The sequence below is a fragment of the Microcaecilia unicolor genome, chromosome 3 (assembly GCF_901765095.1).
Source record: "Microcaecilia unicolor chromosome 3, aMicUni1.1, whole genome shotgun sequence".
In the NCBI taxonomy this organism is placed as follows: Eukaryota; Metazoa; Chordata; class Amphibia; order Gymnophiona; family Siphonopidae; genus Microcaecilia; species Microcaecilia unicolor.
In genome coordinates, this window is record NC_044033.1 from 501,647,816 (window position 1) to 501,665,119 (window position 17,304).

The 17,304-nt window shown below is 40.8% G+C and overlaps 1 protein-coding gene across 2 annotated transcripts in view; it reads left to right on the forward strand.

The window, feature by feature from the left end:
- MAP3K7 (mitogen-activated protein kinase kinase kinase 7) overlaps positions 1 to 13,225 on the forward strand; it is a 148,042-nt gene extending 134,817 nt beyond the window's left edge. For both annotated transcript variants that reach the window (XM_030199091.1, XM_030199092.1), the window contains 2 exons: positions 1,560 to 1,675; positions 12,164 to 13,225. In XM_030199091.1, coding sequence (XP_030054951.1) covers positions 1,560 to 1,675; positions 12,164 to 12,344 — 297 coding nt within the window. In that variant the 3' untranslated portion in view covers positions 12,345 to 13,225. The remainder of the gene's footprint in view (positions 1 to 1,559; positions 1,676 to 12,163) is intronic.
- Positions 13,226 to 17,304: the final 4,079 nt, after the last annotated feature.

Genomic DNA, 17,304 nt, shown 5'->3' on the forward strand with positions numbered 1-17,304 from the left:
CAGCTATTTCAGCAACTTCCCTCATTCAGGGTCCACAGGTTGTGACTCATTCTGGAATTAAGTATGCTGTTACTTTGCTTTGGGCCAGTTGGTGGGAATAGTTGTGTAGTTTCAGGCAACCCCCATCCTCTTTGGTGACCCAGGTGGCAGAAACCAGGTTTGGAAATCGAACCACACAGCACTTCCCCTAAGCAGTTGAGATGGCCCTTTTTTTTATTTTTTTATTTTGTGGTGTCATGTTGCCAATGGGTCCCTTGCTGTCGATGGGCAAACTTAATGTTAAAACTCCAGGACTGAACTTGGGAAACACTGTTCTAAAGTATTAATATTAGCATTAATCAGGTGTATATGTACAAATCTGATTTTTCCTATCTAGCTCTGTAGAGCCCAGAAGCAGCAGGAGGCATCACAAAACCTAGACGCAAGAGCTTGATGCCGTCTAGCATGGTTACATTTAAATGAAAAACAAAACAACAGTTCCATAAGCAGGATTAAAACTTTGTGGCTCTGGAACTCATTGCCGGAGGATGTGGTAACAGTGGTTAGCGTTTCTGGGTTTAAAAAAGAGTTTGGACAAGTTCCTAGAGGAAAAAATCCATATTCTGTTATTGAGATTTACATGGGGGGAGCCACTGCTTGCCCTTTAATCAGTAGCATGGAATGCTGCTACTGATTGGATTTCTGCCAGGTACTTGTGACTTGGATTGGCCGCCATTGGGAAGCAGGATACAGAGCTATATGGACCGTTGGTCTGACCAAGTATAGCTATTTTTAAGCTATGTTCAAAACAGATTTTGGAGGCTAACCTTTCTAACTGTGTAGTAATCACTGTCAAAGTTTAGGTTCTCTTCAGAAAACATGTTATGTGAAAGCTAATTTTTTTTTTACTTTTACAGAGCAAAAAATGCCCATTAACAATCCCCCCTCCCAAACACACACACACACACACATCATTTCAAGCAAAGTATAAATTTAACACATCAAATTGAGTGAAATCTGATTTGCTTTGGCCAATGCAATTAACCTGGTAGATAGATTATATGCTTTTTCCCCTCGGTCTGAAATAGCTTAAAGCTTGCTCCAGTCAGTGTCTTTTCTAATTACCATTTTTTTTTTGTCCATGCAGGTGATAGGCAGTCTTAGCCTTAAAATACATGCCTCCGTATTGAAGTGTGTTAAGCGCTTGCTTAGGATAGCACCTTTTAAGCTGCACATTTTTAAATTCACTGGCAGCAGCTAACACCTCTGCAAATGACTCCTTGCACTATAAATGTCTCTCTCAGCAGTACAAATAACTTTTGGCTCTCTGAACTTCACTGATATTAATTAAATGAGTCTTTGATCTTCCGGTCTTATAACTGGGAAAGTGTCCTTGCAAACAGTGGCACATTTCAAATCTGAGGAGGGTTTGTAGACTTTCCGGGGTTTAGTCTTACTCTTATCTTGAAAGGCTTAACTTGTTTCTGAAAGCAGGTTAGAAATATATTTCAAGCACATTCTAGCAGGCTATATATTGCATTATCAGTTGATTGCTTTTTAACATGTCTGATTTATTTCAGCCTCTAGAACCAAGTCCGAACTCCAAAGAATCTATGGCTGTGTATGAGCAGCACTGTAAAATGGCCCAAGAATATTTGAAAGTTCAGACGGAAATCGCACTGCTGTTTCAGAGAAAGTGAGTAAACTATTTGCTTTTAAAACTTATCACATTACATTTCAATCACCAGTCATGTCATGCTTGTTCAGCACGGATCATACATATTCCAGGAAACGTTCGAAACATTTCTGAGCACGTGCGGTATTTCTGCTCTTCAGCGGCCATGCAGCCACACCTCACGTTTGTTTTTAGCCCAGTACCCCGACTGGAAAGCTTGAAAACTGTTGGAAAAAAAAGTCTGTCTAGCATTGTGACTTAGACGTTCTTTCTTTCAGGTTTTGTGGCAGTTTACAGTTGTGTTCTCTTTTGACTGTCTGTTGGTGAGCTTGCAGGTTAAATTTCTTGCTCCTTGTGGGTAACAAGCTATAAATATAAAACAAATATGTATTGTAAAACACATTCAATGCAATTCTATAAATTGACACCTCAGTTTAGGCACCCCAATGCTATGTACTTAGGTCGAATTCTATGGTGGCATCTTGGCACCATTGTAGAATACTGGAGTAAGTCAGCATTAGTGCACCAGAGGTGATCCAGGAAATCGGTGACGGGCAAAATGGTAGAAACTATTATAAAGAACAAAATTACGTATTCCAAAGCATGAATTAATGAGACAAAGCCAACATGGACTTAGTGAAGGGAAATTTTGCCTCACCAATCTATTACATTTCTTTGGCGGGGTGGATAAAGGTGAGCCGGTGAATATTGTGTGTGTGGATTTTCAAAAGGCATTTGACAAAGTACCTCATGAAAGGCTCCAGAGGAAATTGGAGAGTCATGGGATAGGAGGTAGTGTCCTATTGTGGATTAAAAACTGGTTAAAAGATAGAAAACAGAGAGTAGGGTGAAAAGGTCAGTATTCTCAATGGAGAAGGGTAGTTAGTGGGGTTCCCCAGGGGTCTGTGCTGGGACTGTTGCTTTTTAACATATTTATAAGGGATCTGGAAATGGGAGTAACTAGTGAGGTAATTAAATTTGCTGATGACACAAAGTTATTCAAAGTTGTTAAATCGCAAGAGGATTGTGAAAAGTTACAAGAGGACCTTATGAGACTGGGCATCCAATTGGCAGAGGACTTTTAATGTGAGCAAGTGCAAAATGATGCATGTGGGAAAGTGGAACTTGAACTGTATCTGCGTAATGCAAGGTTCCACATTAAGAGTCACCGACCAGGAAAGGGATCTAGGCGTCATCGTTGATGATATGTTGAAACCCTCTACTCAGTGTGAGACGTCGGCTAAGAAAGCAAATAGAATGCTAGGTATTATTAGGAAAGTAATGGAGCACAAAAATGAGGACATTATAATGCCTTTGTATTGCTCCATGGTGTGACCGCATCTCGAATATTGTATGCAGTTCTGGTCACCGCATCTCAAAAAAGATATAGCAGAATTAGAAAAGGTACAGAGAAGGGCGACAAAAATGATAAAGGGGATGGGACAACTTCCCTATGAGGAAAGGCTAAAGCGTCTAAGGCTCTTCTGCTTGGAAAAAAGACAGCTGAGGGGGAGATATATGATAGAGGTTATAAAATAATGAGTGGAGTGGAACGGGTAGATGTGAATCGCTTGTTTACTGTTTCCAAAAATACTAGGGTTATGTGGCACGCAATGAAGCTACAAAGTAGTAAATTTAAAACGAATCAGAGAAAATGTTTCTTCACTCAACGTGTAATTAAACTCTGGAGTTTGTTGCCAGAGACTGTAATAAAAGCAGTTAGCTTAGTGAGTTTAAAAAAAAGTCCATAAGCTATTATTAAAATGGATGGGAAAAATCCACTACTTCTAGGATAAGCAGCATAAAATGTATAGTACTGTTTTGGGATCTTGCCAGGTACTTGTAATCTGGATTGGCCCCTGTTGGAAACAGGATGCTGGGCTTGATGGATTTTTGGTCTGTCCCAGTATGGCAATACTTATGTACTTATGTTTAAGCGCACCCTCTTACCATGTCAATGGCAGGCATAAGTTGGTGCACCTAGGGCACAAGGAGACACACGATTTCTAGTATTCTACAAACTAAGTGTGTAACTGGGAGACACACCTATTGTGCCTTCACGACCGTCACTCAAGTGCGGGACCAGCAATCTTATTTTCCACAGAGCAGAGTGGTTTGTCTTTTTAATCTCTCCTCAGCGCATCAAACCTTTGCCTATTTGGTGCTTTCCCTTGTTTGGGATATTTGTAGTTCATATTCTTTTTATTTTTTCTATATTTGTTCAGTTTAGACATTTTTTTTCAATTATTTTTCAGCCTTTGGTGCTTCTGAGCCCATCTTTTGCCCGGAAAGCATTAACCATTTTTGGGTACTAGAGCTTCTTGACCTTTTGTCGGCCATTTTTTCCTCCCATGTCAACGAGAATGTTGAGTGGTTTTAAGAAGTGTACTTAATGCAATAGGACTATTTCAGGCACAAATCCCCATAACTAGTGTGTTCAGTGCTTGGGTCCAGAGCACCAGGACATACAGCATTTCTGCATCGGCATCCGCATCACGCGTGGCAGGGGATTCGGCACTTGATTGTGGAGCCTGAATCGGTGTTGACATAGAGTGCACCGATGCAACATCGAGGTGGTCCAACGTCTGACTTTTGGACTGTCGTAAATATCTGGCAAGGCAAGCCTTTGATGTCTATTCACGCATTTCCACCTTAGGAGTAGCAATGCGGCATCTTTCCTGGCTCAGGGTCTCCAACCTCGAATCTGGTGTCCAGGAGCATCTAGCAGATGTCCCTTGTCTTGGAGAACATTTATTCAGTGACAAAGTTGAAGAACTGGCTGACCTAATTAAAAAAAAAAAACATAGATACTGTAAAAACTATATCAGGCCATAATCTTCTGCTATCTCTTTTTCTAGAAGATTTGCAGGAGGTTTTGACCCTCCAGTTAACTATGTATCTGTGTCGTTACACTCCTACTCCACCTCGAAGGACTATGCCCAAATGCTCATGTCCAAGGCAGCAGCGGGGTCAAAAATACCAGACTCCATCTCAATCTAAACAGCCCAGTTTTGTACTCTTTCCTAGAGAGCATTGCCACCATACAGTTGTCTATGCCAAGCAACCTACCGGTAGGAAAGAACCTCATCCTTTTCCAAAAGAGGTAGCCTCTCATAACCCCCAACCATTGGGTACTACTCACCATACAGCACGGTTACGCTCTGCGTTCGGGGAAAAAGACCTTCCAACCATCCACCAAGAAAGTCTCGTAGAACTCCTTCCAAATGACACTACTTTGAGAGGAGAGTATGGCCAATTCTCAGTCTGCGAGACTTAAACAAGTTTCTCCTCAAAGAAAAATTTTGCATGCTTTCCCTGGGATCACTACTTCCCATGAAACAACAACTGACTATGCTCTCTACATCTGAAGAAGACATATACACACATACTTATTCTTTCTGCACACAGAAAGTTCCTCTGTTCCGCTGTGGAATTCTCCATTATCAATATAAGGATCACTACTTCCTATGAAACAACGACTGACTATGCTCTCTAGATCTGAAGGAGACATATACACACATACTTATTCTTCCTGCACACAGAAAGTTCTTCTGTTTCCGCTGTGGAATTCTCCGTTATCAATATAAGGTCTTACTGTTCGGCTTGGCTTTGGCTCCTAGTGCCTGATAGTGGTAGTTGCAACTCACATGTGGGCCATACACGTATTCTCCTACCTAGACAACTGGTTAATCAAGGTAGCCTCCCGGGAGTCGGCGCACACCTCCATCCTATCCACCTATCAGACTCCTAGAACTTCTCAGGTTTGTAATCAATTGCCCCAAATCACATCTTCAACCGGTTCAGATCTTACAATTCTAGAGGCTGTCCTCAGTACTACTCAGGGCCAAGCCTTCCTTCCTCAGCCAAGAGCAAACAACATTGTACATTTCTCCTCACAGTTGTTCAAATCCACCCAAGTATCTGCTCATCGGATGCTCCGCCTACTCAGTCGCATGGCCTCAACAACCCATGTAACACCATTGGCTCATCTCCACTTCTGAATTCCTCAGTGGATGCTCTCCCACTGGTCCCAAGCTTTAGAATTACTCTTGACCCATATTCGAGTCCCTCTGCAGTTACAAAACTCTCTACAGTGGTGGATGGTGTCCCAGAATATCGTCCAGGGTCTTTTGTTTCAGCCCCCTCCTTATCACAAAGTCCTCACCACGGATGCCTCTGTGGTAGGTTGGGGTGCTCACCTCACACTGGGTTCTTGGTCCCTGTGGGAGAAGTGATACCATATCAACCTCCTGGAATTGCAAGCAGTCTGTAACATCCGCAAAACCTTCCAAGACCACATTCTTGATCAGGTAATACTAGTTCACATGGACAACCGGGTTGCAGTGTATTACCTGAAGAAACAGGGAGGAGCAGGTTTTTACCACCTCTGTCGACAAGCAATCCAGATGTGGACTTGGGTAGCTTCTTGAAACATTGCTATATGAGCTGTTTTCCTAGCAGTCAATCTCACGAATGGTCTTTCAGCATCTCTGCAATTCATTGTATACTCCAGCAGTGGGGGGATCCCAGTGATAGACTTGTTCGCTTCTCCTCAGAACAACAAGTTTCCCTACTTTTGTTCCAGGCTTTATGCTCCCAAGTGTACAACCCCAGATGCTTTCTTGCTCCACTGGGGAACAAACCTTCTCTACGCCTTTCCCCCACTACCTCTTAGAGAGAGCGCTTCTCAAACTGCATCAGGACCAAGTAACCATGATTCTAATTGCTCCCTACTGGCCTTGTCAAATCTGGTTCCCTCTCCTCCTAGAACCATCGAGGTTGGATCCTTTTCCAACCTTAATAACACAGAATGCAGGATCTCTCCTCCATCCAGACCCTCACTCTAGCCCTGACGGCTTGTTTCATGTCGACGTACATTTACATTCCTTACACCTTCCTGAAAGATCTCTAGGATATAGGGCTATTCCTAGCCTCTAGGAAACCTTCTACACAAAAATGTTTCAAGTGGAAAAGGTTTTCCCTCTGGTGTGCAGCCAGAGCGCTCGACCCTGCTAGTTCTCGGACTATCTTTATGGAGTACCTCTTCCATCTTTTGGATTTTGACCTCAAAACTAACTCCATCAGAGTACATTTGAGTGCCATTAGTGCGTACTTCAAAGTTGATAATAAACCAATTTCCGTTCATCCTTTGATAGTAAGATTCTTGAAAGGTTTATTTCATACCAAATCTCCTATCAAACCATCGCCTGTGGTTTGGGCTCTCAATATCATCCTCACAGCTCTCATGAAACCTCCTGTTGAACCACTTCATTCCTGTTCTCTGAAGTTCCTCACATATAAGGTAGTAATCTTGGTAGCTCTTACTTCTGGCAGAAGAGTAAGCGAACTTTAAGCCCTTGTGGCAGGCCAACCTTACACCAGGTTCTACCACAACAGGGTTGTACTCCGAACCCACCCCAAATCCTCAATCAATCCATTGCACTTCCGGTCTTCTTCCTTAAGCTGTATTCTCATCTTAGAGAAGCAGTACTGCATACCTTAGACTGCAAACATGCTCTAGTGTATTAGCTGGAGCATACAAAACCTCATAGGAAGTCCTCCAAGCTTTTTATAACCTTCTACCCTAAGAGATTTGGGATATCCATCACCAAATGTACTGTCTCTACTTGGCTGACTGACTATATCTCTTACATTTATACTCAGGCTGGGCTGATAGCCGGGTCACTTCTCACAGTTAAGAGCCATGGTGGCTTCAGTAGCCCATTTCCGCTCTGCCTCCATTGAAGACATTTGCAAGGCGACTATGTGGTCTTCTATCCACACCCCTTTCTGCAACCTGTTTGTAAGGTGCCAACCCGCACAGAAGGTATATTCTCCACAGCAGAACAATGAAGCAAAAAAACAGTGGATCCAAAAAACCTCTCAGATGGTGTCTTCTTAAACAAGTCCTTTATTGTAAAGTGATTTTAATCCACTGTTTTTTTGCTTCACCTGTTTGTAAGGTGACATTTTGTCCTTTGCTGTTTACGAACTGTCCATTTGTTGGCAGTATTCCTGGTATCTTGAAAACACTGAATAGTAACATAACATAGTAACATAGTAGATGACGGCAGGAAAAGACCTGCACGGTCCATCCAGTCTGCCCAACAAGATAAACTCATATGTGCTACTTTTTGTGTATACCCTACCTTGATTTGTACCTGTCCTCTTCAGGGCACAGACCGTATAAGTCTGCCCAGTATTATCCCCGCCTCCCAACCACCAGCCCCAGCACATACAGTATAAGTCTGCCCAGCACTGTTCCCGCCTCCCAACCACCAGCCCTGCCTCCCACCACTGGCTCTGCCACCCAATCTCGGCTAAGCTCCTGAGGATCCATTCCTTCTGAACAGGATTCCTTTATGTTTATCCCACGCATGTTTGAATTCCGTTACCGTTTTCAATTCCACCACCTCCCTCGGGAGGGCATTCCAAGCATCCACCACTCTCTACGTGAAGAAATACTTCCTGGCATTTTTCTTGAGTCTGCCCCCCTTCAATCTCATTTCATGTCCTCTAGTTCTGCCACCTTCCTCTCTCCGGGAAAGGTTCGTTTGCGGATTAATACCTTTCAAATATTTGAACGTCTGTATCATATCACCCCTGTTTCTCCTTTCCTCCAAGGTATACATGTTCAGGTCAACAAGTCTCTCCTCATACGTCTTGTAACACAAATCCCATACCATTCTCGTAGCTTTTCTTTGCACCGCTTCCATTTTTTTAACATGCTTCACAAGATACGGCCTCCAAAACTGAACACAATACTCCAGGTGGGGCCTCACCAACGTCTTATACAGGGGTATTAAAATCTCTTTTCTTCTGCTGGTCACACCTCTCTCTATACAGCCAAGCAATCTTCTAGCTATGTCCACCGCTTTGTCACACTGTTTCGTCGCCTTCAGGTCCTCAGATACTATCACCCCAAGATCCCTCTCCCCGTCCGTACCTATCCGACTCTCCCCGCCTAACACATACTTGGCATCTTTTACCGTAGTGCTGCAGTTTCAGAGTATTTCTGTGACCCCTGAGGCAGGTGGATTGTACCATTGAAACAAGAACATGTTGGGTCTCCATCCTGGTGCCTTAAGAAAGAGCCTTTCTGCTTTACAGGTTCTCGTGTGGAAGTCGGTGTGTCAGTCCCTACTTCTGGTGTTCCTTCTATCCACACCATCACTGCTCACTACTATCTGGAGCAGCATTCTAGGCAGGATAGCCAGTTTGGGCAAGCAGTCCTACAGAATCTTTTTACTACTTAAGTCAACTCTGCCATCCATCTCTTTTTTTTTTTTTTTCCACCAGGCTCACTATCTACTTAGTTGCAAAATTAATTTATGTTGTGAGCCTGGTAGCTGGTGAGTCCACATATTGACAATTTATGCCTGCTTGTCCTCGGAGAAAGCTAAGTTAGTTACCTGTAGCAGATGTTCTCTGAGGACAGCAGACATATATTCTCACATCCCTCCCACTTCCCCTTGGAATTGTCTTCTTAGCTTTAGTACTGTACTGCTGGTCCCGCGCTTGAGCATCAAGTGGGAAGGCACATGCACAATGGGAGCACTACCTCAAACATTTAAAGCTACAGTGCACTTGGCAGTGTCTGCATTAGACTCCGTGGATAACATCGCCCACATGTGAGAATATATATCTGCTGTCCTCGGAGAGCACCTGCTACAGGTAAGTAACTTAGCTTTCTGTGTGCATACTTTAGCCATACATATATTAGTTCCCAAGGTGGCATAAACATACGTTGCAGCACTGTAGCTGCGATTTTGACAGACTTTGTTTTCTAAAGCTGCATAGACATCTGTGTTTTTATAAAATAGCTTCAGAGTTGGTGCTTGCCTGGCCTCCCCACTTAGGCGACATGTTATAAAATTGCCTTCATGATAGATATTTTATGGCTTTGTCAATCAAGAAAGAGTCCAAGGAGTAGGGTAGAAAGGCTCTTCCAAAGGACCAAGGGAGACGTTAATTCAAAAAGATGATTTTTGTTGGAACAACTTAAAAGACTCGACACAGCTGCTGTGTTTCGGCGTAAGGACGCCTGCTTCAGGAGTCTCGTGATGATCGTTGTACAAAGTTGACGTTTCCAAAACATACAAATATAATAAGCAAAGTAGACACCTGAGTCAGTGGATGCGCAAATAGCTTCTGTCAGCAAAAATGCCAAGAGAAAAAAAAAATGCGTTTTTGCCAACAGAAGCTATTTGTACATCCACTGACTCAGGTATCTACTTTGCTTATTATATTTGTATGTTGTCTTGGAAACGTCAACTATTCTTGTACAACGAACATTACGAGACTCCTGAAGCAGTCATCCTTACGCTGAAACATAGCAGCTGTGTCGAGTCTTTTAAGTTGTTCCAATAAAGATCATCTTTTTGAACTAACGTCTCCCTTGGTCCTTTGGAAGAGTTTTTCTACCCTACTCCGTGGACTGACGTAGGGACTGAGTGTTCCTCCATTTTGTGTGAACTGCTTTGCCAATCACCTTGAATGATTTTGGTCCAATTAGCGGTATACAAATTTATATATTTAAATGAATAAATAAGGCCCATTTTTATAACCGAGGAATCCCTTTGTTTTTGTTTTTTTTAAAGAGTGGAGGAGTGGTTTAAACCATTAGTGATTAACAGTGTTGTTCCCTTTAAGCAAAAGACAGTCTCATGTGTGGTTGATAATTTATTTTATTTTTTTTTTTAATTTATATTCCTGTTGCTGGATAATGGGCCAAAAGCTTTTACACTGAGCAGTTAATAATTTAAGAGATTTGGGTGTAATCGTACATTCCAGCTTAAGTATGAAGTTGCATATACAGAAAACTGTGAAGGATGTTTACTTTAAATTGCGATTGATTAGACATATAAGGAACTTATTAACTTCTCAAAATTTTAGATCAGTAGTTCTGAGCTTCTGCGCTTTGACTATTGTAATGGCCTTTTGATTGGAATACCTAAATTTCAATTGAAAGCTTTACAAATTCCACAAAACTCTATTGCTAGAGTTCTAATGGATACCAGTAGGTATGAACATATTTCACCAGTTCTGAAAGCTCTGCATTGGTTACCCATAGAATATCGCATTAAGTTAAAAATTTTGTATCTTGTATTTAGATCTTAAGTAGTCAGGTATCTAAAATGTTAGCAGCAAAGCTGCATGTATATCAACCTCCGAGACTTTTGAGATCTGCAGAACAATTACATTTAGATGTCCTGTCATTTCAAGCCATAAAATTGCGTGACTATAGAGTAATTATTTTTCATGTAGCAGGCCTTACTATGTGGAGCAGTTTACCGTTGAAGCTGAAAAAAATTCAGGAGGTAAAATAGTTTAAATGAGAGTTGAAAACCTCTCTCTTCCTACAAGCGTATGAAGCAGCAGAAGATCAAGAGCAGACTGGCTAAAGTAATTTGACTGAAGTGATTGAATTGAAGTTCTGGGTCTGATAACAATCTTTAATCCGTATATGTCTTAGTTATTGAAGTTTTGTATTTGACAGTATATTGTGTTTATTATATGTTTTTTTATGTATGTATATTCTGTTAACCGCTGAAAACTTTTTGGATTATGTGGTATAGAAAATATATAAATGTTCCTTGGCTAACAGCCTACAGCAGTCCGTTTTTAAGCCACTGACAGCCATGGGCTGAATTAACCCAGATATTCAGTGCTGTCCAAATTCGGACAGAGGCACTGAATATCCAGGTCAGAGCAGACAGCCAGAAGTTAACCAGGAGCTGGCCAATTTTCAGACCAGTGCCTGGTTAGCTCCGCAGATAGTTAGGACAGCCCTTTTGCTGTCCTAACTTTATGCACTGAGGGGCCCTTCTACTAAACCGCATAAGCATCTACGCACGCCCAATGCACGCCAAAATGGAGTTACCGCCCAGCTACCACATGGCTCTTGCGGTAATTTCATTTTTGGCACGTGGCTGAAAAATAAGTTTTACTTTTGGACGCACGCCATGTGGCCTTTGACGTTCATAGGTCATTATTGCCCGGTTACCAGGTGAGACTTTATCGCTAAGTCAATGACTGGCGGTAAGGTCGCAGACCCAAAATGGATGCGCGGCAATTCTGATTTTGCCGCACATCCGTTTTCAGCAAAAATTTTAAAAAGACCTTTTTTACAGGCATGCTGAAAAATGGATTGGGGCGTGCCCAAAACCCGTGCCCACACTACCGCAGGCCATTTTTCAGCGCATCTTAGTAAAAGGGACCCCTTAACTGGTTAGCGGATTAAGTGCTGTAAGTGCCCAAGCTGTGCGCCGGCAGTAACCGGCAAGCGGCACAATGGCCAGAGCCAATATTCAGCAGCACTGCCTAATTAAGTGCCTCTGAATGTCAACTCAGAGTGCAATTTAACTGGGCAAAAGACCACCCTCCGTTTTCTAACTTGAAATAGAAGCTGAGGTGCATAGGCTGACTTTGTATCTCCTAGTGGATCTTATTTCTCTAGAGTTGTACACATGTCTCATGCCCAGCCTTTTGTTCACATTGTTTTTGTAGGCAAGAATTAATAGCAGAACTGAACCAGGATGAAAAAGACCAACAAAACACATCCCGACTTGTCCAAGAACATAAAAAGCTTTTAGATGAAAACAAAAGTCTTTCAACCTACTATCAGAAGTGCAAAAAACAATTAGAGGTCATCAGAAGTCAGCAACAGAAACGGCAGGGCACTTCATGATGCCCCAGGATCATACAAACGTATCCAAGAAAAAAGATTTTCTGAATGGCCCTGTAAGAGTGTTCTGTGGATATTCACTTCTTACAATACTCTGAATGCTTAAATTCAGCCAAGTCAGCACTCGTTTGCATCGCGTTTCTTTTCTGAGCAATGCTCATGCAGTTCAGTGAGTTCATATGATAAAAGGTGGTCACGGAGGTAACTTTCACAAATCAGCAGATCCTGCCCTAAATCACCTGCCCAGCAAAATGCAGAGCGGAAGCCAAAGAGGGCTTGGGTGCCTGATGAATTGTATAACTTTCTTATTGGTTTGTGGGTTGATGTGAGTAGCTACTGGTGTTAAGCTTGTAGGAGCAAGGAAATCATTATAATAATCTTTGAAAACTGTTTTGTTCATGGATCTCGTTTCAGACAAATAACAATCACTTTCGTGAGTGCAAGAAACCTTCTGTGGAATGTCAGCTGAGCAAGACAGTATGTGAGCTGACCAGGAAAAAGGGGTTTATTTATAACTTGAATCCTGAGTTCAGTCATCCACGTGCTGTAGTCGAACGGATGTCCACATTAAAGATATTTCTTTGTTTCTTCTTGGTAACCTCATGCCAGTGCTTATTATTAAGAAAACAAAAACCGTGTTACAACTGTTAATTATACACAGTTGGCCAAACGTAAGATGGATTTCCTTTAAGATTTCAGTATCTGTGTGTGCAAAGGAAAGTCTGAGGTTTCTATAACTTTTGCAGGTCAGGCATCTTTAAAAGGAAACTGAAGCAGACATGTAATCATAAGGCTATCCATATAACTTCTCCCACCACATTTGTCCAGGAGTTGGTTTTATTAAGTATGTATTTAAAGTTAAAATAAAATTAGCATACACTCTGTCTGGGCAGAAATAGTTCCATTTGCTAAAAGACAGGGTTACTGGAAGTTTGCTGGACTGTGGGACTATATTTTTAACTAGAGCGTGTTCCAAAAAAGTGTCGCTTGGATACAGGTGCAGCTCATTTTTAGAGAGGGTGGGGGGGTCAAACCTGCTTTTTAATGCTTGTAAATCTTTAGCGAAGAGAAAATAGCAAGTGAAAACTTAAGTTACTATGTCATCAGGATACCAGAAACATGATCAAGGGCTCTATTTGTGATCATTTTGTTGTCTGGCTCAATTTCAGCTAAATAATTAGCCCAAGGTCCTGTTAGCAGAATCAGTGATAGCAAATGGTACTGACAGTGTCAGCTGAGTAAGTGCTTTATTTTACCCCTTGCTCTTTGTGCTTCTAGATGAGTTCTCTGATAGCTTGTGGTAGATTATCCAAAAATACTCAGTTTCTGCCACACAGTGTCATTCTGTTTTCTTTACAATTACAACCTATAATTGGCAAGCCATTGGGAATTCAGATCCTCCTCTCTTCTTATTTAGGTGGGGGAGGTTTATCGTTCCCAAAACAGACACAGATAATTTAATTAGTTTGCTGAAATTGATATTGGGATCAACATAAGGCCATCCGTATTTATAGCAAAATTAAATTGGCAGAGAAAATAACTGTAGTATTAGAAATAGCACCTGGTATCCAGTGCATAGCTGCTTACTATAGGTCTGTCAGTTGAACCAAAATGGAAACTGCCTTGCCCAGAACCATGAAGTGAAAGGGCAAAAGTGGAATTGACTTTGCCTTACAGTAAGAGGTAAATTCCTGCAATATTTACCAGGCCTGCTATATCATGTAACTTGAAACATGTTTAAAATGTGTGTGTGTGTGTGTACTTGCACATGTGGTTTTCCTTTGTGTACATGCGCACACACCCACATTCCTAGTGGAAAACATTTGTGCCCAGAGAAGGAGAGTATTGCTTTTTCTGGGACCCAGAGGCATTCTCCACTGCCAAATAAAATTTTCAGCCTTCATTTGCTTTGCAAATACAGGCTTAAAAGCACCAGAAAGGAGACGTTTAGTTCTCACCACATTGACTGTTGCCTTACCGGGAATATACTGGGTAATTCTCAGCCATGCGATCTTCCTTAAACCCTTCTGAAGCCTTGTTATGTGAATTTATGAAGCCTTGAATTTATGTGATAATGTGTAGTATTTTGTTTTTCAATGAAGTTTGGATAGTTGAAGTGAAGGCAGAGTCCACCATCAGCAGGTGGAACTTCCTGCTGCTCCTCTCGTCAGGGTTACACTAGAGCACGTGCCAGTGCAATGAGTGCAATTCAGCTTTCTTCCATACTTATTCGTTAGCATGTTTTGCTGTTCTGATTATTTATGAAGACAGGCAACCTCTTGGATCATGCATTTGACCCTCTTGCATCTCTCCCTCCACATGTATATATTACTCTGCAGTTTTATTGTGTAAAAATCTGTTGAATTGATTTTATATCCTTTTCAACCCCATTAAGTCAGAATGTCATGGGAGGAGAGGAGGAAGAAGGGCATTTTGTTGGGTTAAGGTCAAGCAAAATTACCTTTTTACTATATAGTGGTGGTAGCGTGTGCAACAATTTTGTTTTAAAGTTGTTTACATATGTTCTTATTTTCTGTTAAAATATTTTGGTGTGCTGAAAGAAGTATTTAAATTTTTTTTTCTCCCTAAGTTCAATTTCCAGCTTTGCTGCTTTATTTTTTTTGGTCTGACTGTCCCATTCTCCAAATGGTCCATGAGTTTGCTTCTGTCATATAGTACATATTATATAAGATCATGTAAAGGAATTCTGCTTCTCCACACTGTGTGCTTCTACCAGAAAATTGCTTTTTATAGGATTTTCCTCTTTTGAGGGGTGGGGATGAAATGTTGAAGATTATAACTCTGACTTTGTACATAAAATGATGAATTATTTTGTGCATTGGAATGAGCAGTCTTGACTTTCTGCTGTTGAAATATATTTCATTAGATCTATTTAAAAAATGAAATATTGCAGTAGTAACAACAGAGCAAAAAGGGGAATGACCAGAGAAATACCGACCAAGAGATATTTATTAAAAGTCACATAAAAAGACATACGGTCCATAGAGAGCTATAAAATCCGTTAAAAATGTAATATCAAGACTCACCGCAGTCCTGTGTTTTCGACTGGCAGTGCACCTGCCTCAGGAGTCTCAACTTCTGTAAACAACATCAAAACATAAACATAAATTTTATTCAAAAACATTTAAGGACAATGATAAGTAAATACATAAATGAAATCAGATCTAAGTGGATAATTATATAAATATACATATATAAATTATTGGAATTATTACTAAAAAAAAAGCAATGTATTAATGAAAAACAGTAAAAATTATTAATGAACATTAATAAAAACATGGGTTAAAACATCACCAGTAGGTACAAAGGAATTAACGGCTACAACATATTGATTATTGAAGAGCTGCAATAATGAATAAAAAGCAATATGACAGAGAGATATGTTACCAAAGGTATAATGACATACCAATTGGACTTGTAAATCCCTTGTATTATTTAGAAACAGATATATACACAACACCATCTATTTTGGTAAAGATACAATAAAAAGTAGCTCAATTGTAATTGGTTGTTTAATAAATACAGAAAGCACACACAGATGGAAACATGGAAATGTGACTGCACTTTTCAAAACTGCAAAGGAATAAAAGCTGTGTAATAAAAAAAAGGATTGGACTATACTTTCCTCAATCAAAGTGAAAAAAAAACATAGAAGTACAGCACATAGATTGCCTATTTGAAAGTACAAGCTGAGACGTGAATGAGAATGTGTACACTGCATGCAGCAATCCTCTATATAAGTGAATACTTATTAAAATTGATCCTGGTGATGAAGTGCTGACAATTTATATTAAAAAAAAAAAAAAAAAGTACATAGTGTTGACAAATACCATTTTGTAACAGGAAAATCTTACTAAACTTTCAACCACACTATGTGCTGGGGAAGCAAAATGACACCAACTGTTGAAAGTAACACTGAGGAACTAGAAAAAGAGAGAATAAAAGAGGCAGCTAGTAACAGTATGTTGTTTTCTCTGGGTAGTGTTCCAAAACTTAACAGATAAGTAGATGAGACAGGTGCAGCTTGTGAAGTCCTACACAACAGTTCTGTCTACAGCAGAATATACCCAATGAAAAGAACTGTAAGGGAACTGGCTTAATTTTAAAAACTTACCCATAAAGCAAAAGCATAAGACATTTATTCCACCTAGCAACTTTTTTCTTGTCTTCTACGTTTCCAGTTTAAACAGAACCTCTCTCAACTAAGGTTACAGCGCTGTGCAGTTTATAACCAGGTATCCAAGGATTTTAGGATTTTTCCCTCTCATTTTATTTATTGAAAGCTACTTATAGGCCACATATCAACATTCCTATGTGGCGTACACAAAAACATAAGAAATAGCAATAAAAACAGACAACAGAACAGAAAAAGCCTTGCCAAAAATTCTACTAAATGGTCCTATAGGCAAACAGAAGGATTTAATTTTCTGAACCTCAGACAGTCTTGTTTGACTATCAGGCTCTTTTTCGAAAGAGAAGGATGTCCATCTTTCGACATAAATCAGAAGATGGACGTCCATCTCCCAGAGATGTCCAAATCAGTGTAATCGAAACTCGATTTTGGACGTCTCCAACTGCAGTTCATCGCAAGGATGTCCAAATTTCAAGGGGGCATGTCAGAGGCGTAGCGAAGGCGGGACTTGGGTGTGTCTAACACTTGGACGTCTTTGACCCATAATTGAAAAAAGCAAGGATGTCCATGACGAACACTTGGATGTTTTCACCCGGACATGTTTTTTTTTTACGAATAAGGCACAAAAAGGTGCCCAAACTGATCAGATGGCCACCGGAGAGAATCGGGGATGACCTCCTGTTACTCCCCTAGTGGTCACTAACCCCTTCCCACCCTCAAAAAAACATCTTTAAAAATATTTCGTGCCAGCCTCAGATGTCATACTCGGGTCCATGACAGCGCATGCAGGTCCCAGGAGCCGTTTTAGTG